At 41.9% G+C, this 22,801-nt stretch overlaps 3 protein-coding genes across 9 annotated transcripts in view; 1 reads left to right on the top strand and 2 right to left on the bottom strand.

Annotated features, from left to right (window-relative positions):
• Positions 1-9,524, bottom strand: part of ALG9 (ALG9 alpha-1,2-mannosyltransferase) — an 88,577-nt gene extending 79,053 nt beyond the window's left edge. For 3 of the 7 annotated variants that reach the window (XM_028105858.2, XM_088017589.1, XM_088017588.1), the window contains exons 1-4: positions 9,319-9,524; positions 8,340-8,478; positions 7,010-7,144; positions 244-314 (exon numbers count right to left, since the gene is read on the bottom strand). In XM_028105858.2, coding sequence (XP_027961659.1) covers positions 244-314; positions 7,010-7,144; positions 8,340-8,478; positions 9,319-9,449 — 476 coding nt within the window. In that variant the 5' untranslated portion in view covers positions 9,450-9,524. Of the gene's footprint in view, positions 1-243; positions 315-3,462; positions 3,553-7,009; positions 7,145-8,335; positions 8,479-8,591; positions 9,050-9,314 lie in introns of those variants that run through there. The other 4 variants (XM_088017590.1, XM_088017591.1, XM_088017592.1 and 1 more) reach the window with 4 other exon arrangements.
• Positions 9,525-12,762: 3,238 nt separating this feature from the next.
• Positions 12,763-16,898, bottom strand: FDXACB1 (ferredoxin-fold anticodon binding domain containing 1). Its single transcript, XM_028105864.2, has 5 exons — positions 16,592-16,898; positions 16,217-16,373; positions 15,105-15,308; positions 14,554-14,712; positions 12,763-14,183 (listed from the first exon to the last, which is right to left on the bottom strand). The coding sequence occupies exons 1-5, from the start codon at positions 16,761-16,763 to the stop codon at positions 13,001-13,003; spliced, it is 1,875 nt and encodes a 624-aa protein (XP_027961665.2). The 5' UTR covers positions 16,764-16,898; the 3' UTR covers positions 12,763-13,000.
• A 238-nt stretch (positions 16,899-17,136) lies between these two features.
• CFAP68 (cilia and flagella associated protein 68) lies at positions 17,137-22,591 on the top strand. Its single transcript, XM_028105865.2, has 4 exons — positions 17,137-17,240; positions 19,426-19,656; positions 20,157-20,223; positions 20,708-22,591. Exons 1-4 carry the CDS (start codon positions 17,199-17,201, stop codon positions 20,881-20,883), a joined length of 516 nt encoding a protein of 171 aa, XP_027961666.1. The 5' UTR covers positions 17,137-17,198; the 3' UTR covers positions 20,884-22,591.
• Positions 22,592-22,801: the final 210 nt, after the last annotated feature.

Genomic DNA, 22,801 nt, shown 5'->3' with positions numbered 1-22,801 from the left:
TACTTCATGACATATAATTTATCAAATAATCACGCTGTACATCTTAAATTGACACAATGTTCCATTTCAATTATATGTCAATAAAGCAAGAAAAAAATTTTTAAGTCCTCCTTCAAATATAGTATCAGGAGCTAGGAGGAAGTCTATTTTTCTATTATAAACACTGCTTATGATCAGAAAAAAATCTTACGCTATATTGGGTTTCCATCATAGCACTTTTAGAAGCAAAGCTTTTATACTCACTTGTAGAAGTAAAGTTCACAGATACAGCTCACAAAAGCCAGGAGACATCGTAAAAAGTAGAAGACAAGAATCTGAAAGAAACCCAGGACAGAAGTCACAGAAACAAGAAAACTCTTAAAGATGAAACCACTTTCACTTGTCATTAGTAACACTGAACTGGCATAATCCTTTTGAAAAGCAGTATGTATCGAGGACCATACATATATTCCTACCCCTAGACCCAGTACACCTATTTCTATGAGTCCAGCTTGCAGAAGTAACTTGAACTAAACAGGGAAGGTTAGTTCTATTCATGAAAATAGTAAGTGCATCACTATTACGTTAGAAAAAAACTGCTTTAAAAAACTACACGATGTCCGATGATGGGGAAGTGGTTCAATCAATTATGCACGTATATTTCATGGACTATTACACAGATCTTAAAATTTATAGTTACAGCAACAGTGGAAAAATTCATATGCCATAAAACTCATGCATTCAACAAACATTACCTAAACAACCATAATATATTGGTAATTACAGATAATTATTCAATACCAGGTAAAAATATACAATATGATAGTCCACAATAGCCAAACTGTGGAAAGAGCCAAGATGTCCATCGACAGATGAATGGATAAAGAAGAGGTGGTATATATGCACAATGGAATATTATGCAGCCATCAAAAGGAATGAGATCTTGCCATTTGCAACGACGTGGATGGAACTGGAGGGTGTTATGCTGAGTGAAATAAGTCAATCAGAGAAAGACATGTATCATATGACCTCACTGATATGAGGAATTCTTAATCTCAGGAAACAAACTGAGGGTTGCTGAGTGGTGGAGGGTGGGAGGGATGGGGTGGCTGGTTGATAGACATTGGGGAGGGTATGTGCTATGGTGAGCGCTGTGAATTGTGCAAGACGGTTGAATCACAGATCTGTACTTCTGAAACAAATAATGCAAGATATGTTAAGAAAAAAGAAAAAGAAGAAGATAGCAGGAGGGGAAGAATGAAGGGGAGTAAGTCAGAGGGGAGAGGAACCATGAGAGATGATAGACTCTGAAAAACAAACTGAGGGTTCTGGGGGGGGGGATGGGTTGGCCTGGTGATGGGTATTAAGGAGGGCACGTTCTGCGTGGAGCACTGGGTGTTATGCACAATGAATCATGGAACACTATATCAAGAACTAACGATGTAATGTATGGTGATTAACATAACAATAAAAAATTAAAATATATATATATGATATTATTTACACATCAGAATTACAGCTTTGGAAATCAGAAGCATATGAAATGACTGAAAATAAATGTAGTAAAATGGTAAAGGTGGCTGTATCAGGCTGCTGAGACTTAGGTGTATACTTTCCCTATCTTCCAAATACCTGTGATTTTATTAATTTCATAACTAAGAACATCAATTTAAAAAATAAACATAATAGGGGTTATATTTAATACCTTTCATACTATAGTGCACTGGTATACTTAAGAGCATTGAATACTTCAGAAAATAAGCACTACTTAAATATATATATCATGATTAATATTACTGCATGTAACTTAGAAATACATCCCATTTTCATCACTATAACCAAAAAATTCCTAACAGAGTTCAATAAAGCAATCCAATAAATGCCAGATTAATAAAAAAAATACTGAAAACCTAGTATACACTGAGCACTACTCTCGATGCTGCTAGGACTTCAGATGTAGTGAACCAGATTTTTCAGTACCATCTGCTAAATAATCCATCCTTTCTCTTCTGATTTGTAATACTATATCTCATATACCTTATTCCCGCATGTATGGGTCTGTTTCTGGCCTCCTTATTCTAGGCCATTGGTCAAATTCTTAGTACATATTGTTTTTATTATTATGGCTTTGTAGTGTGTGTTAGTATCTGGTTGATAAATTTCTCACCTTGTCCATTTTACAATTTGTATTTTAAAAATCATTTCACAGTTTGCCTCTCCCCCAAATTCTGTTGGGTTTTGATTGGAGTTGCATTGAATTATATAAGAATCAGTATTTTTATAGGTCATCCCATCCTTAAGATGATATATTTATCCATTTAGTCAGGTTTTCTGTATCTGCTAATAAAATTCTTAAATGTACCCATTTCAGTCTTACCAAGTCTTGGGTAGCTTAACGCCTACATTCTTCATACTTTTTGTTGCTGTTATGAAAGGAATCTTGTATTGCTATATATATATATATTTTTTTTTTGGTGGTAATTGTGGATACAGAGGAATACAACTGATTTTTGTTTTTTAATTTTATCATCTAAATCTTGAATTTCCTTATTAGTGTCAATGGTTTATCAGGTGTATCTCTTGGATTCTCTTCCATCAGTGGTACCGAAAAATCCAGTTTACTACATCACAAAAAAAATTAAGCTGGATCTTCCTACAACTTATAAAAAATAATATTCAAACTGGAGTGACTGGCTGGCTCAGTGGAGCATGCGACTCTTGATCTTGGGGTTTGGACTGGGTGTAGAGATTACTTAAAAATCTTTTTAAAAAAATATTCAAATGTATTAAAGCCTTTTATGTGACAGGTAAAATTATAAGCTAAGAAAATATGTAAGAACATCTTTGTGAATTGTGGTGAAGGATTTCTTTTAGAAAGACCCAAAACCCACCAACCTTTAAGTGAAAAACTAATTGGCTTAACTGTATCAAAATTAAAGATTTCTGCTCAACACAAGGTCCACAGACAAAATAGAGTGGTGACAGCCTAAAAGATTTCCAGTATCTAAAACCTACAAGGGGTGACCATTGAGAACGTCTACAAATCGAGAGAAAACCAGAAAACCCAACTGAAAAACAGCCGAAGGATGTGAATATGTAATTCACAGAAAAGGAAATATGAATGACAAATGACATGTTGCACCTCACAAGTAATCAAAGAAATGCAATTAGAATGAGAAACATTTCACATACATGAGAAGGGCAAAAATTAACAAGTCAGAAATATCAAGTGCTCAGGAAATATGAGGTGGTTGAAACATGGAACACTGTTGCAGAAGTGTAAAGTTGGATAGTCACGCTGGGGGCAATCTGGCAATACCCCATGAAATTAAGTAGCCCATATATATATATGGGCTCCCACTGCTGAGAATATAGTTCAGAGAAACTGACACCCAGATCCATAGGGAGACAAAACAAAGGTATTCTTGTTTAGGGTGGCAAGAATTTGGAAAGGTAACCATCACTAGGGGTGCCAATTATTACCAGATTGTCTTTCAGCAACAATCCATCCTCTTGGCTGTGCATGATGATGCTGGGCCTGGGACTCTAAGCTCTAATTCCTCCTTGTCAAGTGGTCCCCTATTGGCTTCCACTGGCAGAACCTAACAGAAAGGAGATTATAAGGAAGAACAAGAAGGGAAATCTTCACTCCAGTTCTGCTTCCTGCTCATGTCATTGATATAAGAGGAAGAGTGCTAGGAGATGAAGGATTCTGTTGAACATGTCAAATTGGAAGTGACAGTGGATACCCGCAAGGACACAAAAGCCTTAAGCATTGCATATTGTTATTTCGCTACTAAGACCTCATCCTGTACACCTTTCCTCTGCTAAGTTAAAAAAAAAACAAAACAAATGAACTACTACACAGGGAAGGGAAGGACAGAATTCTGTCACTTTCTAAGGTGCTACCTTTCTGATCAGTCTAAAATGCAAATGCAATCATGTCTATCCTCTGTCTAAAACCTCTGGATGGCTTCAGAACGCCCTTGGGGGGATAAAAGTCTAACTGCTTACTAGAGCCTACCAGGTGTTGTATAAATCTGGCCCCTCCTACCTTTCAGTATCACAAAACCCACTCCACCACTCACTGTCTCTTCCAAGCATCAAGCCTATTTATAAAAGAAGGCCATGCTGGCCCTCCTCCCAGCCTCATGGCCTTCTTCCCTCATCCCCATTCTTCCTTTACCTAGATGATTCCTACTCACCCTCTAGTTCTCTCATCAGGGACTTCTGCTTCATGGAAGATGGATCAGCCATACTTTTCCCTTTTCCTCCTGCTATGTAAAACCAAAAACTCTGGACATTATAGGTAAAGTAAACCTACCACAACTCAAGGTAGAGAGAAAGTAGTAGACTGCCTAGGGGCTTTAAGACCAGAGGAAAAACATAATGGTAAGTTCCCTGGGTTTTCTTTCACCTTCTATATCCCAGACTTATAACTAAAGAAGTTGGCAACTAGAAATGCCAAAGAGCACAAACACCAACCAAAGCCTGGTCAATCTCGCCAAAAGGCCAAGAAAGGGGTAGCCTAACAAGGCAGAAAACCTTTAGACAATAACCACTCTACTCCAGCAAAGCACTCCAGAAAAATAAATAAATTTTTTTTATTTATTTATAACTCCCACCCATGCCATCAAAGGCCCAGTAGGAAGCCAGGACTTTCATCCTCACTGGTGGTAACAAGCTCCCTCTCTGGTCACACTGTCAGTGGAGACCACATAGATAAATCTGGACTTCACCCCCTCACCCCACCCTAGCAGTAATGAAGTACCCCTACCCTAGTGAGGAATCTCAACTTCTACCCCTACCTGGCAATAACAAAGGTGGAAAACACCCTCCTTTCTCCTGCTAGAGTGGTATCAAGAGCAGCAGACAAAACAGAAGGCTTCAATAAGACCCAAAGATGCAGAGGAACCATGAATAAGATCCAGAGTCTCATAATCCCCCAAATGTCCACATTTCAACTGAAAATCACTTGGAAAATCTCAAACTGAATTAAAATAATCAACAGATACCAACAAGATGAGATAAAAGTTAGCATTATCTGACAAAATTGTAAAGGAGCCATTGTAAAAATGCTTCAATGAGCAATTAAGAACACACTGGAAACATGAAATAGAAAGTGGCAGTAAAGCAACCAAATATATAAAGAAAAAACAAATGGAAATTTTAACACTGAAAAAGTACAATAATCAAAATAGCAGCTCAACAGATAGGCTCAAGAGCAGAATGGAGGGGACAGAGGAAACAATCTGAACTGGAAGATTAGAAATTGCTCAATCAACACAGAAAATAGACTTGAAAAAAAACGAATAGGGCCTCAGAGACCTGTGGGACTATAATTAAATATCTAACATTGATATCATTGGACTCTCAGGTGAGGAAAAACAGAGCAGGGCTGACAAAATACTCAGAAAAATAACAGCTAAAATCTTCCCAAATTTGGCAAAAGACATAAGCCTAAAGATTCAAGATTAGTAATTTCCAAACAGGATAAACCCAAAAATATCCATGCCAAGACCCATCACAGTTAAATTTCTGAAAGGTAATCAGGTTAAATCTCCATTAACTCCGAATTATCCTTCAGCACTCTGTTTAAATTAGGCTCTCCTAATATGCTATCCCATTGCACACTGTACTTTTCCTCCTTAAGACCCACTGCATTTATAATTACTTGTTCAATATTCATCCATCCTCCCCACTAACCTATAAATTCCATGAGGGCAGGGATTTGGCCACTGTTACATACACAGCACTTAAAGTGCCTACCAGACAAAATGTGGTCCATTAGTTAGTATCCAAAACATATAAAAAACTTCTACAACTCAACACAAAGGAAAAAACCAATAATCCAATTTTCAAAATGCGCAAGGTCGGGGCACCTGGGTGGCTCAGTTGGTTAAGCAGCCAACTCCTGATTTCAGCTCAGGTTATGACTTCAGGGTCCTGGGATCAAGCCCTCTGTTGGGCTCCCAGCTCAGCAGGGAGTCTGCTACAGGATTCTCTCTCCCCGCTCCCTCTACCCCTCGCCCTGTGCATGCTCTCTAAATCTTTAAAAACAAATGGACAGAAGACATGAATAGACATTTCTCCAAAGAAGACATACATATGGCCAACAGACACATGAAAAGATACTCAACATCACTCATCACAAATCAAAACCACAATGAGATATCACCTCACATCTGTCAGAATGGTCAAAATCACAAGAAATAAGTGTTAGTCAGAATGTGAAGTAAAAGGAACTCATGTGTACTTGGTGGTGGGAATGCAAGCTGTGCAGCCACTGTGGAAAACAGTATGGAGGTACCTCAAAAAATTAAAAGATAGAACTACCATAGGATCCAGTAATTGCACTACCGCGTATTTACCCAAAGAAAATGAAAACACTAAACTGAAAGGATATATGCAGCTGAAAGGATATATGCATATATAGGTGTTTACTGCAGCATTATTTACAATAGCCAAATTATGGAAGCAGCCCAAAGGTCCACTGATAGATGAATAAAGAGGTGGTATATACATACAATGGATTATCTGGCCATAAAAAAGAATGAAATCTTGTCATTTGCAAACATGTAAATACCATATGATTTCACTCATATATGGAATTCAAGAAACAAAAAATGAAGAAAAAAGACAAACCAAAAAAAAAAAAAAAAAACCAGACTCAACTACAGAAAACAAACTGATGGTTACCAAAGGGACGAGGGTGCAATAAGGGTTGAAATAGGTGATGGGAATTAAAAATACACTTATCTTGATGAGCACCTAGTAATATACAGCATTGTTGAATCACTATATTATACACCTGAAACTAATATAACACTGTATGTTAACTATCCTGGAATTAAAATAAAAAATTTTTACAGAGTTGTTCCATTAATGTTTGCTGAATAAATGATTAATCTTCAAAAAAAAAAAAAAAGCCCTCTCCTACCTACCAGTCTTTTTTGTCCTTTTCTGAAAACTGTTCCAGAGACTCAACTCTTGATCAGGTGTAATTACTCCCAGGCTGGCCTGCCCTTACCTTATTAGTTTGTAGAATTCTTGCGTGAAATGCAGCTGGCCAGGCATGAAGCAACAGGTAAGCATAGGAGCGAATCGCATAAACTGGGGAATATTCCCAAGTCTGAAACCCCTTCCCATAGATGAGGTAGTGTGTCTGAAAGTACAAAACAGATTTAGAGTTAAATTGGCCAAAAATCCAAGTTTCCAAGCAAAATATTAGTAACACAAAGGTACACAGAAATGCTGAAATTCTCAAGATTTGAAACTAACAGATAAGAATCAAAATGACCCAATACTGAAAAGTATTAGGACATTATAATTTCTACAAGATTATTGTTTGGTCAATGTCGAAAGCTTGAATTTTACCCTCTACTTATTTTGTTAAAATACTCATTAGCCAAAGGGTGCCTCGGTGGCTCAGCCAATTAAAGGGCTACCTTTGGCTCAGGTCATAATCTGCCAGTCCTGGGACCTGAGTCCGCATCAGCTTCCTGCTCAAGAGTGAGTCTGCTTCTCTCCCCCTCTCCCTCGCCCTCCCCACCACTCATTCTCTCCCTCTCTCAAATAAATAAGATACTCATTAGCCAAAACAGAGAGACTCTAAACCTTATATTTTCCTTAAACTACCTACACTAAGCATTTTTTCATGCAAAATGGGATCAGAAAATTTCGCCTCTGAATTTTCTGAGGTAAGAAGTCAGAAAACTTACATATGTATAAATCATGAAACAGCATAAGCATACTACTGAATAACATTTTTCTATTTCTAGCACATTTCATAAAAAATAACCAAAAAAGTTGAAAGTTGTCACCTCTAGGGACTGGGATTTGGCTATGATAAGTGGAACAGAGAGCTACTGTTTTCCCTTTAAGTTCTGTAGTAGTTGTTAACTTTAAAAATTATCTCCAGGGGCGCCTGGGTGGCTCGGTCGGTTAAGCGTCTGCCTTCAGCTCAGGTCATGATCCTAGGGTCCTGGGATCAAGTCCCACCCCTCCGGCTCCCTGCTCAGCAGGGAGTCTGCTTCTCCCTCTGCCTGCCTCTCTGTCTCTCAAGAATAAATAAAATCTTTAAAAAAATAAAACAAAAATTATCTCGAAGTATTATTTTGATTTAAAATAAATTTTTAAGAAAGTTACAAATTACATCTTTTTGTAAAAAGCCCCATTTTCCTATGGCCTTCAACTGAGAGGTAAATCATCAGCTTAAAATACAAAAGTGAAAATGAAGTTGCTTTACTACCAGTCACACTGGTATATTATTTGTATCCTGATTGGCAACAGGGTCCCAAGCAATGAAATCAAGAACCACCACCACCACCACAAAAAAGAAAACTAAAGAAATCACCTACTGGTTCCCAGTAGTTGAATGTTTCATCACAGTCAGAGATGTTGCTCAGGAGAGCAGCACATAACCTTGCTGAGAGCAGACACTTGAAAGCAGTAGATCCTTCAGGTGCCCAGACTTGTCCTGCTTTGTTCCCAGATAACCTGCTCAGAAGTAAAGGGAGGATGTGTCAGGAAGACCTACTAATTAGAAGGGCTGAAACTAGACAGAAACGACAAGAATGGCAAGGACATCAAAGCACACTTAAGTAATTCACCTAAGAAGTTAGTTGTTTAAGTACAGAAGAGACGAAGACCTTAATTGTTCTTATTCTTTCCACTTCCTGCTTTTAATGCGTAAGCTCATTCATACACTTTTAATTCATCCGCCTCGATGACACTCCTTGAAGGCCACAAAGCTCTCGTTCTCCTTTTCTTTCTTCTCTTAACAAGGTCATTATTATGCATCTTTATTCATTTCCCCACTTGTTCAAATGCACAGAGGCCTAATTTGTGCAAAGTACGTAACCTCCTCCAGTTCCATATGTTGACCGCTCCTTCAATGCGGTCCTAACCCGCAGTGCCCCGGGCTTGGGGAGAGAGACGGCTGCAGGTGCCGGAGGTTGCGGGGCCCACACTGAAGAGTAAGGGGTTAGGACTTTGCGGGCAATGAAGGAAACAGAGGGACAGCCGGAAAAGGTCTGCTCTTCGCTCTTGCCAGTGAGGCTCGGCCAACTCAAACACCATGACGCCAGCCCGCTCCTGGCCTGGGCCAGCAGCCTCGGAGCCTCCCTCCAGGCTTTCTTCCCGAGAAACACGGGACCCGGGATGGGGGGCGGGGGGCCAGGGTGGGGCGAAGACCGGACGTGACCCGTCCAGGAAGAGCAGAAGAACCCGGGGGAAGAGGCAGCCAGGCCGGACCCGCGCCGCCCCGAGAGACCCTCCGGGGCTAGCCCCGCGCCGCGCCGCCCCGCCGCCACGCCCCCGCCGCGCCCGCACACCTACTCGGTCCGGGGCTCCGCGCCGCTCGCCTCACGGCTGCACAGCAGCTCCCGCAGCTTGTCCGCGGCCGAGGCTGTGTCCCCGCCGCTGCCCCCGCTCCCCTTCAGGCGCTGACGAGCCCCTCGGCTCGCCATGGCACGCGTGGAAAAAAGGTACAATTCGGCACTCTACGAAGGCGGCAAGCGCGGAGACATAGCTTTGGCTGGCGACGGTGTCCGCCGAGGGACAAAAGACCTTGACATGCGCAGACAAGACTAAATTACAGCGTTACTGGGCCAATTGGGGCAAATCCCGAAGTAGAAAAGAAATGAGACCCGAGACTTGACTTTCGCCTCCATAGCTATCCCTTCCACATATTTGTAACTCTGGGCATTCCGCCCTCCGTCCCACTCTCTCTCTCCCGCCACTCTTCAGCACAAACGGAAAGTGGCTAAACCACTCTACGGAGTGGGCAGAGGTATTTATCCAGTTAAAGATAACAGCACAGCTGCAGATGAAAGCGGAGGTCATTAAAAGGTCACTGGCACCTGGCCCTCTCTGTCTTTTGGGGAGAGTGATAGAGACCGCCTATAGCTAATTAACTGCTTCAGAGAGACAAAGCTGTAATGGCAGAATATAGAATAAGAAAAAAGAAAGCCTCAAGAAATTCTGTGCAACAAATCAACCAGACCCCTGGCACTGCCATTCTACTACAGCAATTTGGTAAGCAATTTACATACTTTATCCTTTTTAAATGTAATACAACCACCTTGTTCCTATCAATAAGTAAACTGAGGCCCAAGGTTGCATAGCTAGGAAATGGTGGAGCCCTATTCCAACTCAGGTCTGTCTTATTTCAAAGCCCATGCTTTTCCCAGAAGATTAGGAGGAAGCTCCTGATGTCATACAGGTGATAGCACACCTCTGACTCTCAGGGGTTATGCATCTGTTCCTGATACCCTGCTCACTCCCCCAATCACAGAGTTCTATGCCATCCTGTGGAGTTGTGGAGCTCTGTAGCAGTAGCTGAACCGTTTGTACAGGGAGTGCTGAAATGGGCCTTGCAAGAAATGTTAAAGGGACTTCTGTAAGGGGGGGGGCAATAAGTAGAAGACAATTACAGAAAGAAAAAAATTTCATGAGTAAAAGCAAACATAAAGGTAGTAATCACTTAGAAAGCTAGGATGAAGGTTAAAAGACACAAGTAGTAAAATCAACTATATCTAAAAAAATTAAAGGGACTCACAAAATAAAAAAGATGTAAAATAGGACAACATATACATAAAACGTGGAGGGGAGTGAAAATGAAGTTCTTTTAGGTGTTCAAACTTAAATGACCATCAAGTTAATATACACTGCTATATACTTAGAATGTTATACAGAGGGAGTGCTGAACTTGACAGGGTCCCAGATTATTATTTCATACCCAAAATTCACAAATATTGAAAAGGGAAATTGATCATATTGCTCAATTCCTATAGGCAATTATTAGGTACCAAGTTCAGACATCCCAGCCTAGCCCTATCTCCTATAGACATCCCTTTTTCATTCCCCTTCTCATTTCACTCTAATGCAGGCCCCTCCCTGCCTCTACCTAGGAGTACTACAACAGCATCCTTACAGAGGTCCTTCATCTCAAATTCATCCTATGCAACGCTGTCTAATTAATTTTCAAAAGCACCACTCTGTATTGCCTCCTTAATCAAAAATCACCAGTTCTCCCATTGCCTGCCAAATGAAGTACAAATCCCATATTCCAGCATTGTCTTTAATCAGCTAAATCCAGCTCTAACCTACTTTTCTGATCTTATCTCCCACTACTTTCCTCTACACGTTTACATTCCAACTAACTAGCCTGAAAAGTGCCTCAACTGCTCCCTTATCTATACCTCTGCCCGGAATGGATGTCCTCCTTGCCTGACAGTCCTCCCATCACATCACTGCCCTTATTTTAAGATCCAGCTCAAATGCTACCTTGTCCCTTGTACTAGGCACCATTAGGGATAGAAGAAAACTATATATCAAGGATGCCTGGGTGGCTCAGTCGGTTAAGCATCTGCCTCTTGGTTTTGGCTTGGGTTATGATCTCAGGGTCATGAGATCAAGCCCCACGTTGGGCTCAGCACTGGGCGTGGAGCCTGCTTGAGATTCTCTCTCCCCCTCTGCCTCTGCAACAACCCCACCCCCTCCCGGTGTGTGTGTGTGTGTGTGTGTATGTGTGTGTGTGTGTGTGTGTGTGTACTCTCTAATAAAAACAAAGAAAGCTATAAATCATATTACCTGCCCTCAATTAGCTTATAGTCTGTGTAGAAAGACAAGAAATAAAGGTGTCCATAAGAAATCCCTTGATTCTTTACCCCACTCCCCAGAATGTTATGCCAGTTTTCCCATCCCCGTTAATGATACTTCTGTTCTTCCAGGTCAAAAACCACGCAGTCAGTCCTGCTTGATTCCTGTTTCTTTAGCCCCGCGCCCTTCACCCATACACATATAGTTCATCAGCAAATCCTTTTAAATATTACCCAGCCCAACAACATCTTTCCACCCTGGTCCAAGTCACCATTATCTCTCATTGGCATTACCGTAATTACCTCCTAGTTTGTATCTTGGCTTCCATTCTTGCCTTTCTACATGCTTTTCTCCAAATGTAAGAACAAATAAGGCAGTTACTTCCTTCCCAGAGTTTACAATATAATTCCAATCTGCGGAGCCTAACTATTAATTAATGGGAACATACATTAATTAACATTAGAGGACTCCATTCTGTAGAGTCCTGGGCTGAGCTAATCTCCCAGTGTCTCTGAGAGGTGCTTACAACAGAAGGCTCCAAAATCTAGGAGGGCAAAGTTTAGAGTTAATCACAGCGGAGAGGTTACTCGTGAAGAAGACTAGGGAAGGAGAAGTAACAATGGGAGAACGAACATGGGCTTTTGAGTCAGACAAACCCAAGTGTGAACTCTAAATCTGACATTAATTAGTTCCATGACTTCAACAGTAGTCAACCATGGAATAAATGTTATAATGACGATACCAATACTAATTATGGAGCACTTTCAATTTACCCAAGCTAATAAATGTTGGTCTGACTCCAAACACCACTCTCGTAAATTGACTGAGATAATACATATTGGGATAAAGGAAGAGGAATTGGCAGCATGGAAAAAATATAAATATGACGCTGAAGTTCTATTTGCATCTTCACAAATAAAGCATCTAAAGTACAAGATACTGTTTTGTTAGTTTTCCTACTCATGACTCAGGATCAAAATACGGTACAACTCCAAAGGTCACAATCACATTATAGTCTATGAGTTTAAGTGACAGAGCCCCAAGTTTCTTTAGAGTCAACCAACATTGGCTAGAGTCACAAGGTAAAAGATTTTACAAAAAACACAATCCAGAAAGGACTACAAGGTACAAATTGGTCTTGTTTTCTTTTCTTTTTTTTTAAGATTTTATTTGAGAGAGAAAGAGAGAGCACACACACACAAGCAGGGGGGGATGGGGAGAGGGAGAGGGAGAGGCAGACTCCCCTCTGAGCAGGGAGCCTGACGTGGGGCTCCACCCCAGGAACCTGAGATCATGACCTGAGCCGAAGGCAGATGCTTAACTAGTTGAGCCAGCCACGTGCCCCCAAATTGGTCTTTTTCATCTGCACCCGCACCCATACCCACAAGGATCACACTTGAGAAGTCAATTTACTAAACTACCGAGGTGTTACATGTAGTCTTTGCTGAATCTCTTTCCTAAACCGGGACTGCATTGATGCCACCTGCTGCGGGGTGAGGGCCTTGTCACACGTCTGGTAAGTCAATCTGTAGCAGAGACTGACCTGTTGAGTCTTTGGATGCTGGAAACGACTAAGGAATTGTATGGATATGACAGTGTCCTGGGACACTGCTCGGGCCACCGTGTGAAACTCTAGTTCATCAAATTCTTTCTTCTCATCTAACCAAAAACTAATATCATGCACATAGCACGGGGGATACAGGGAATAGCTTTTAAAGGGTTCTATTTTCCCAGGAACAAAATTCTTCAGGAAACGGTGATCAAAGGTCCACAACATCCTCCAGTCAGAGATACCCCAGACAAGCATGGCTAGTAGGTCCAAGTTCATAGACACAAACATAAAACACTGGTCCTTGTGTATAATGCTTGTAACAGACGTAGTGACAGACCCAATAATCAGATCCTTGGCACAATCTGAGCCAAAATTATGAGACTTCACATTAATAATATAATCTTTCCCATTTGGTTGAAAGACAAATTCCACTGAGCTGCTCAGCTTAGAGCCCTCCAGCAATGTCTGGATCAGAAGGCTATTGAGAGCGCCCTTCAGGTGATCCAGTAGTGACTGAAGATAACCATCCTTTAGATTTTTATTAAACCCAAGGATAAATAAAGTCTCATGAAATGCCGGCATTGTGAAAGGCAAGATGTGGCACTTCCGAAAGACAGGTCCACTGAGGACGTGCAGGGAACCTGGGAGGAAGTCTGGTCCTTGGATGACAGCCTGAACATGAACTAGGAGAGAAGGTCTAAGACAGACCTTGGTTTGGCCATAGATTTCTTCATGAGCTTCTTCCTTGCTGTCTCTTCCAGGATCCTTGAGAAGGCTAAATTCTGAAAATAACACTAGAAAGTCCTCCATGTCTTGTGTTGTCCCGCCAGTCAGGGACTCAGAATTTGAGTTATCTTCACAGAGACTAATCCAAAAGGCAGCTGACAGACTGTCACAATTCCAGGAAGTGAGAACACTGGTGCTTCCCTCTGGCAGAAAAGGGAAGGAACACTTCAGCCTCTGCAGAGGGAAAGCTTTGCCCAATTCAGCAATGAGTTTCTCATTAATGGTTCTGATAGGATGACATGAAGGTGCTTCTAGGAAACCTCTGTTTAAATACACATAAGAAAAACTTTTTAACTTCAAATGATAATTATAATGGATCTAGAATTAAAAGCACAAATAGCTGTATAGAAAAGAATTATCCTTAAGGTGATCCTAAAAGCAAATAAAAAAAATTATCTACCAGAAACAGATACCATGTGTTTCAGAACTCTGACAGCCACCATCCGTATGATATACCGGAAAATATGACAAATTTTAATTCTAAAAAGGCTTGTGTAAGGCCAGACTGACAAGTATTCATAGCACCAACATCATTAACAATTTATATAGCAACCATTCAATACACAGTTGCCATCAAGCCAATCAGGATACAGCTAGAGAAAGAAGTAATTTCTGGTAAAACAGCAGGTTACCTGTTCAACTTTCCTACAAGTGCATCTGGTTCTGCAAAGGAAAACCACTGGTCACCCAGTTTGATCCTGAAGATTCTGGGTTGTGAACCTTCAAAGGGTAAGCTCCGGGTGAAGATATGGTTCAAAGCACCTTCTACATGAAAGGACTTATCTTGACCCCTGGCAAAATAGTCACCAAGTATGGAGTCTGTCATTTTTTTTTAATTAATGTATTTATTGTCATTATTTTTTTTAAGATTTTATTTATTTATTTGACAGAGACACAGCGAGAGAGGGAACACAAGCAGGGGGAGTGGGAGAGGGAGAAGCAGGCTTCCCGCTGACCAGGGAGCCCGATGCGTGGCTCGATCCCAGGACCCTGGGACCATGACCTGAGCTGAAGGCAGACGCTTAACGACTGAGCCACCCAGGCGCCCCTATTGTCATTATTTTTAAAAGCAAGCATTTCTAGAGACCAAAGCAGGAAATTGGTAGGGGAAAGTTTGCCTAAGAGATTTTTTTCATTATTAGTATGAGAGATGAAAAAGGCTTAGATGTCTGATATTACTCACCTATATCCAGTGCACTTGTACCCTGGCACAACCTCACAGCTGAAGGGATGCACGTCACTTAAAATGAACCCCCCCAGAGCTGCCATGGCAACCACTTGCCAACTGTTGTGCCATTCTCTCATGGGCTTATCAGCAGGAGTCCCACCTTGTCCTCTGCACAATGCCACATGCACTTCTCCTTCCTCTGCAAGAACATCTTTACAGCTAATAGGGAGAGGTGGACACCAGCAATTTATCAGTAACAAGTTGAAATTACCATAGAAAGCAAGCTGTATATACTTGGTTTGGCTGTGAAATAATTAAAATCCAATTGTGTCTTTTTACAAAGGTCTATAGACTTCAAACATGCAAAGGAAGTAGCTGGAAGTAAGAATGTAAATTCAATGTTCAACTCATAACTGATACTAGTGGCTGACCAGGGTATTATCTGGCTTTGTATCTGCATTGTTCCTCTAATGTCATAGAAAGGTCAATGTCTGCAAAGTTCCTATATGTGATTCACTAATCGGGCTGTTCTTCCCAGTTTAGAAAATTGTTCTTTTCACTCCCTTCCTATTAAAATTCTGTATTTCAAATACTAACTTAAAATCCTGGCTGTGTGAAAACCTTCTTGACAACTATGACCCCTAGAGTCCTCCAAGAGTACCACATGTTTTGGTATAATAGTGTAAAGCACTGTTTTAAGTTCACATTAATCTGAGGTAGTTACCCTCAGTATCCTCAGTTTATGGATGAAGAAGCAAAAGCAAGTAAGGGTCAAGGAAGCTTACCCCAAATCATACAACTATTAAGTGGTGGGTGGGGATTTGAATCCATGCTTTTAGCCATTAGATTATACTGGCTACCATTATTTTGCATTATCCAAAATAGGTGATCCTCCTTTTACACACCCAAGAGCATACATACTATTCGTACTTTTATTTAACTTTTAGGGTTACATGTCTGCCTTTCCAACTAGATTGTGGGTTCCTCTGGAGCTTTATAGTCTCTCTAAACCTATCACATTTAACTTACAGACATATGCCTTATTTCTCAAACTAAAATGCGTGAGTGCAGTAACTATGTAATGCACATCTTAAATATTTTACTTGTGAGCGGTCTCATTTCCTCACCTCTGGAAAAACTTGGCAAGCAGTTCCCTGTTCTTAGCTACTCCAGCTTTTCGTCCACAGTGCGGAAAATTAAAATAAATTCGATCAAACTCCCTCTGGTGCAGTTCGAAGGCATCTGCCAGCCGGGTGCAGTCCACACCAAAACGTACCTCAGTACCTAGCACGAAATATAGACAGGAGGGTATCTCAAGACCTGAATCCCTCCCTAACCTGGACAGTGCAAGACAACCCAGGTCCAAGCCCACTGCCGGCTTTCAGGGAACCCAACGCTCAAAACCAAGCTACGCGTGCCCTACAGCCGCACGTGCCCACCCCTTGCACTTCAGGCCGCGCCAGTAGGGGGGCGGGGCTTCGCGGAGGGGTTGGCCTCGCTACCTCGCTCGCGCAGGCGCTGCAGATTCTCCCCGGCCACCGGATCCCGGGCCAAGTCGGCCGGGCGCTGGAGGCAGGTGGCGGTTACTCGGGCGCTCGCATCCAGGGTCTCGCTCAGCGCAGCGGCGAAGGAGAAATTCCCCTCCCCAACCAACAGGAGGCGCCGAGGGGCCATGGCCTCAACCTCCTCCCCGCTCGCGTCCTCGGAGGCGCCAGTTTCTTACGTCACTTCCTCCGTGGGGGTCTCGGCGGGCCTCCTCTTCGTCCGTCGCTGATTGATGATGCACCGACAGCGTCCAGTTGTCTTGAGAAACTGGTGCTGAGACTGCAGGGGGGAAAATAGACAATGAGTGCAAAAGCGAGACACCGACCACCCCGTCCCCTCACTCCCTCACACCCTCAGGAGTGTCAAAATAAATGCCTTTTAGCCCGACGGCTGCCCTGAGAGACTTCGTCACACCTGCATGAGGTCACAAGCAGTCACTAGCGCACAGGCACAGAGCCCGGGAGAGGCGAGCTCTGAGTGAAAGGAAAGGGGCGGGGCCGAGGCCGAGAGGTTGGGCTGTATTCAGCTTGTTGTGGTCCCAGCGTAGCCTTCCTCTCGTCCGAAATGGCTGCTGTCCGTTGTCTCTGCTGCGCGGGATTTCTCCAGGTGCTTCTATCTCCTTTTTATTCGTTCAAGAAATACTGAGTGCCTGTTATGTGCCAGGCCACTGTGAGGGCGGCTAAATACATGGATGAATAAGATGTGGCCTGTGTTTTCACTGAGCTTATAGTCTGATGGGGACTGCACAGCAAAAGAGGCAATTCTGGTACGGTGGGATGCGGCGCTGTGAGGAGTCACTCGGGGTGCTGTAGGGCACGCAGAAAGATTTAGAACCTTACCAACCTCTGGGATGAAGTGGAAAGATTCCCTAAATGAAGTGAACCTGAATTCTGGGTGGCTCAGTCACTTAAGAGCCTGCCTTCGGCTCAGGTCATGATCCCAGGGTCCTGGGATGAGCTCCGCATCAGGCTCCCTGCTCAGCGGGGTGTCTGCTTCTCCCTCTCCCTCTGCCTGCCCCTCCCCCCCGCTTGTGCGCTCGCTCGCTCTCTCTCTTTCTCAAATAAATAAAATCTTTTTTTTAAAAAAGAAAAAAGCTAAGGGGGAAGGGGGGAGTATACCTGACCCGGGTAAAGAGAAGTGAAGAGGCAGGAGGAACAGTATTTGCAAAAGCATGATGGAGAAACAGAATCCTTGAGTTTGGCTGAAATGTAGTTGGAGGGAGAGTGGGTAACAGGGGAGAAGGAAGAGTTAAGCAGGGGCCAGATCATATAGAACACCGAAAGCCATTGTAACAGCCTGAGTCTTATTCGAACAGTGGCCAGCTTTTAAATAGGAAGATGACACAATTAGATTTTCATTTTCACACCATTCTTCTTTACTATGGAGAAAGGATTGGAGAAGACCAAGGCTGATGGCAAGGAGATCAGAGAGGCAACTACAGCAATAATGGTGACAAAAGCTGGTAGTGATCTAAACTGGAACTTGGCAGTGGGGATGGAGGGTAGTGGTCTGATTCAAAAATCAGTAAGACCTAGAGTTTGGTTGGATATAAGGGTTTGAAAGATAAATCAGAGTCAAAGATGAGCCACAGGTTTTGGCCTTGGGCAACTGAGTGGATGGTGATGTCTGTCCTTATAGCCCCAAGGTCAGTGTCCTCTTGGTGTACAGTGTGAGTACTAGGCTTGTCAGACTTTGCAGGAATTACTCTTTAGTCATCATGCTATTTGTTGACATCAGTGCACACATCTCTCTTCACAAAGGCACATGGTATGAGGGCTACAGTATTGACTTTGTCCCTACCTGTGGAAAGGTGGCTCGGTGGGTGGTGACTCCCAAATCATGGCCTCCTGGCCATGGTGATCTGGGTGACCTACATTCTTTCTTTGGAGAACGGGAAGGCCAAGTTTGGTGATACCTCTTCCTTTAAAGAAAATGGAACAGCTGAATAATACTTTCTGTCACTTTCCTACAAATTCTTCAAACAACACAAGCCACTCAGCATCAAAATGCTCTTCTTCAGTGAAGGTATTGTCTTGCCTCCAAGCCAAGGGACCACGGTCATCTTTTGGCCTAAAATAAAAATGACTAGGCTTTTGAGTCCTTACAAAAAAATTGAAATTCAGACATTGGTCACCTGATACACATGCAAAGCACCATTGACTGGGAGAGCAGGCAGAGGGAGAGGGTATAATAATAAGACACAGGGCCTCTCCTAAAGGGATGTACACAGTTCAACATAGGAGATTCAACACATACTTGAAGAATTCTAATGTATGGTTGAAAGCTAAAGATATGAAGATACCATTCTGTGTGAGACAAAGGAGAGAGAAGTTAACTTGGAAGACATCATGGAAGAAGTGGCATTTGAGCTGAGACCAGAAGGAAGGAAACTATCATTTATTGAACCTTTGTTGTGTTATCTAGTTATCCAACTTTCACTTGTCCCTATTCTCTTTGGCTATAGTAATATCCTCAGTCCTTAAACTCTTACATCTCAAAATTTCCTGAACATTTAGCTAGTTTTCCATATAGTATTGGGGATACTGAAGGTTTTCCCGTCTTTGGGGGTTGGCATTTGATGTACCTAGCCATCTGCTACTTGTGATTGGCTAGGTCAAAGGATTCACGGACCAGGAGAGAAAGAAACGGAACCACAATTAAATTGGGAGGAAAGCCTAGATCCTTAGTAAGGTGTGCTTATGTTATACTTGGCCAGGAGGGAGAAAGGGATGAATGCCTTTTCTGTTCCCTAGTTTATGCAACTAGCCTTTCTGTTCTCGCCTTTTCCCAGAGACAGCACCTTGCCTATTTCCTAGCTAATCCACACTATGGCAGCCTCATTAATGCAGATGGCCATGCTGAAGTGTGGACAGATTGGAATGATATGTCCAAGTTTTTCCAGTATGGATGGAGATGTACCACTAATGAGAATGCCTATTCAAACCGTACCCTGATGGGAAACTGGAACCAGGAAAGATATGACCTAAGGAATATCGTGCAGCCCAAACCCTTGCCTTCCCAGGTAATCTAACTTTCTCTTCTCTTTCCTTCCGTTAGCAAAAGAAATGCCAGTGGCCATTTTAGAAGTACGAATCTGATAACTTCCAGGCTCACATCTCTGAGGCCTCTCGGTTCAGTGAGGTGGTTGGGAGTGGACAGCAGTCTTTAGGTGGAATGGCTGTCCTACTTTACTATCAAGTAGAATAGTAAAGTAGTAAAAGAATGGGAAGTACTCCTTTTCTCTTGCTTCTCTTTAGACTTTCTTCATCTACATAAATATATGTCTTCTGACTCAGGCTGCCTACCTAGGCTTGTCATTTATCTGCATTTTGCCCTAAAGTGTCTCCTAAACAAACAAGTAAACAAAGGATATGAAAGTTAGTAGAATGTAGACTAACAACATATAGACCTCTAGTTAATCCAAAATATGACAGTCTGTTAAAATTCATTTCATTGTGTCCTTTATTTTCCAACATTAAGTGTAGACTCCTATATTTTTAACTGATTACTTTTTCTTTCCAGTTTGGACACTACTTTGAAACATCATATGATATGAGCTATAACAACAAAATGCCACTTTCAACTCATAGTAGGTGGACCATTCTTTTCGATCTTTATATTCTCAGGACCTAACTGATGTTAGGTCCAGACACTGATGTCTGGAACATAGAAGGAGCTCAAATAAAAGTAAATTGAATGAGTGAATAAGTGAATGAGTAAATGATTTTTCTCTTTTTTTTAAAAGATTTTGTTTATTTATTTGACAGAGAGAGAGAGAGCACAAGCACGAGCAGGGGGAGTGGCAGGCAGAGGGAGAGGGTGAAGCAGGCTCCCCATGGAGCAGGGAGCCCCATGCGGCACTTGATCCCAGGACCCTGGGATCATGACCTGCGCCGAAGGGAGACACTTAACTGACTGAGACACCTAGGCACCCCTGATTTTTCTCTTTTCTCAATTTTGACAGTACTCACTAGACTCAAAAATTTTCCCTCAGAAATAAGAACAAGACCGGTTACTAAGGCTCGTTGTTGTTGACTGATTCCACTTGCCTTTCCTTCTCTTTCTTCTCTCAGGGTTTAAGAGAGAGCCTCACTGGTTTCCAGGACATCAACCTGAGCTGGATCCTCCTCGATACAAATGCACAGAAAAGTCAACTTATATGACTAGCTACTCAGAGCCTCAAACTGGGCATCACCCTGCATGTATATGGAATCGTCCTAACTGCCCATTTCAGGGTCCAGGATTCTAAGAAAGAATAAGAATCTTCATTTTTCCAGAGTAAATTGTAGGAGGGAGCACATTCTAAGCACAACTAAGAATTTAGCTGACTGTAACACAGTTTCACTGTCTGAATAAAGAAAGCACAGAAAATATTCCCTACCCTTTTTTATTTGTTTTAACCAAGATTTAAATGTCAAATTTAAGTTAATTATATCTGCCCTTAGTTCTAAATTATGAGGTTGTAGTAGGAGGGGATTAAAAAGAATTATTTCAAATCAACAACTACTTTGCTCTTCCCCACTTTCCATCCATGGCAGAATTCCAAAATCCACCATGACTTAGGTTATGTTTGCCTAAGTGCTTCCTGCATGTGAACCTGGCAATCTCAGTCAGATATTGTAACTCTATTGTGACCTTAATGAACATGCCCTCTTAAGGACTAAAAAAAGAGAAAAATAAGTTTTTACAATTATTAGAGTGGATTTAAAACATACAGAATTAGAGTAGTATAATGAACTCCCATGTACCATTACCCACCTTCAACAATTTATGATCGATCTTAACTATCCCTATATACTTTCTCTATTTTTTTTCATTAATTTTGGAGCAGATCTCAGAAATGATATCCTTTTGTCTATAAAGATTTCAGTATATATCTTAAAAAGATAAAGACTGTCGATTTTTTATTCCCCCACAAAGACCATCAAGGAAACCTGTTCATCAAACAAAGCTGAGTGATTAAACCTGTAGCAAGGAGGCACATCAACTTGATACGATCTTGGTGAGAATTCAAAAGGGGATGTTAGGGGCGCCTGGGTGTCTCAGTGGGTTAAGCGTCTGCCTTCGGCTCAGGTCATGATCCTGGAGTCCTGGGATTGAGCCCCACGACAAGCTCCCTGCTCAGCGAGGAGTCTACTTCTCCCTCTGCTCTTCCCCCTGCTCGTGCTCACTCTCTCACTCTCTCTCTCAAATGGAAAAATAAGATCTTTTTTTTAAAAGAAGGGCGGACGTGGGGCGCCTGGGTGGCTCAGTAGGTTAAGCGACTGCCTTCGGCTCAGGTCATGATCCTGGAGTCCCGGGATCGAGTCCCACATCGGGCTCCCTGCTCAGCAGGGCGTCTGCATCTCCCTCTGACCCTCCTCCCTCTCGTGCTCTCTATTATCTCTCATTCTCTCTCTCTCAAATAAATAAATAAAACCTTAAAAAAAAAGGGGCGGATGTTAGGGTATTTTTAGAGATTTGGGGTAAGGGCTTTTTTGTTTTAAGATGAGTCTTTCAAAGTGGGAAACTGGTAGGGATTGAGACAGAATTGGGAATAGTTTGGGGTTAGTGAACACAGGGAGGCAACAGTCTAAATTTTAACATGTTTAAACATCAGTATTTTCCTTTTTTCTTTTCTCTCCCTCCTGTTTATTATGACAATATAATAGATGGGAGATGTCTCCCATATATTTTCTCCCAAACTTTCACTATTTTATGTTACATACACAGATATGGAATTTATGTTGTATATGATGTTAGGTAGTAACTGAGTTTCATTTTTTTCTATATGACTATCCAGTTTTTCTAGCATTAATTATTGAAAAGAATGTACTTTCTCCACTGCTCTTGAATACCATTTTTACTGTAAATCAACTGTCTGTGTTGATACTTAGGCCTGTTTCCGGGCTCTCTGAAACATTCCATCGGCCTAACTGTCATTACATATGCTATCTTAGCCACAATGCCTTAATTACCTCACTATTATAATTATGATAATTTTGTAAATTTTAATATCTAATAAATGAAATACTTTTACATTGTTTTTCTTCAAGCAATTGGTAGAAACCACGTTGAGTTGTTACATCAGCTTTCAAATTTGAGTAATTGGGACACCTGAGTGGCTCAGTCAGTTAAGCATCCAACTCTTGATTTGGGCTCAGGTCATGATCTCAGGGTTGTGAGAT

This window comes from Eumetopias jubatus, unplaced genomic scaffold (genome assembly GCF_037043125.1).
Source record: "Eumetopias jubatus isolate StellerSeaLion01/CBP00866 unplaced genomic scaffold, mEumJub1_p1.0 scaffold_13, whole genome shotgun sequence".
NCBI classification, from domain to species: domain Eukaryota; kingdom Metazoa; phylum Chordata; class Mammalia; order Carnivora; family Otariidae; genus Eumetopias; species Eumetopias jubatus.
Note: the sequence above shows the minus strand (reverse complement) of the source record. Positions and strands in the feature narration are given on the sequence as shown.

Excerpts from the sequence above, each read along its gene's own strand:
- FDXACB1 (XM_028105864.2), bottom strand. The coding sequence starts at position 16,763 with ATGGCCCCTCGGCGCCTCCTGTTGGTTGGGGAGGGGAATTTCTCCTTC. Across the intron at positions 16,374-16,591 it reads GCAGCGCCTGCGCGAGCGAG|GTACTGAGGTACGTTTTGGT; the intron begins GTAGCGAGGCCA and ends ATTTCGTGCTAG. Across the intron at positions 15,309-16,216 it reads CTTGCCAAGTTTTTCCAGAG|CTGTAAAGATGTTCTTGCAG; the intron begins GTGAGGAAATGA and ends TCTCCCTATTAG.
- CFAP68 (XM_028105865.2), top strand. The coding sequence starts at position 17,199 with ATGGCTGCTGTCCGTTGTCTCTGCTGCGCGGGATTTCTCCAG. Across the intron at positions 19,657-20,156 it reads CCAAACCCTTGCCTTCCCAG|TTTGGACACTACTTTGAAAC; the intron begins GTAATCTAACTT and ends TTTTCTTTCCAG. Across the intron at positions 20,224-20,707 it reads AATGCCACTTTCAACTCATA|GGTTTAAGAGAGAGCCTCAC; the intron begins GTAGGTGGACCA and ends TTCTTCTCTCAG.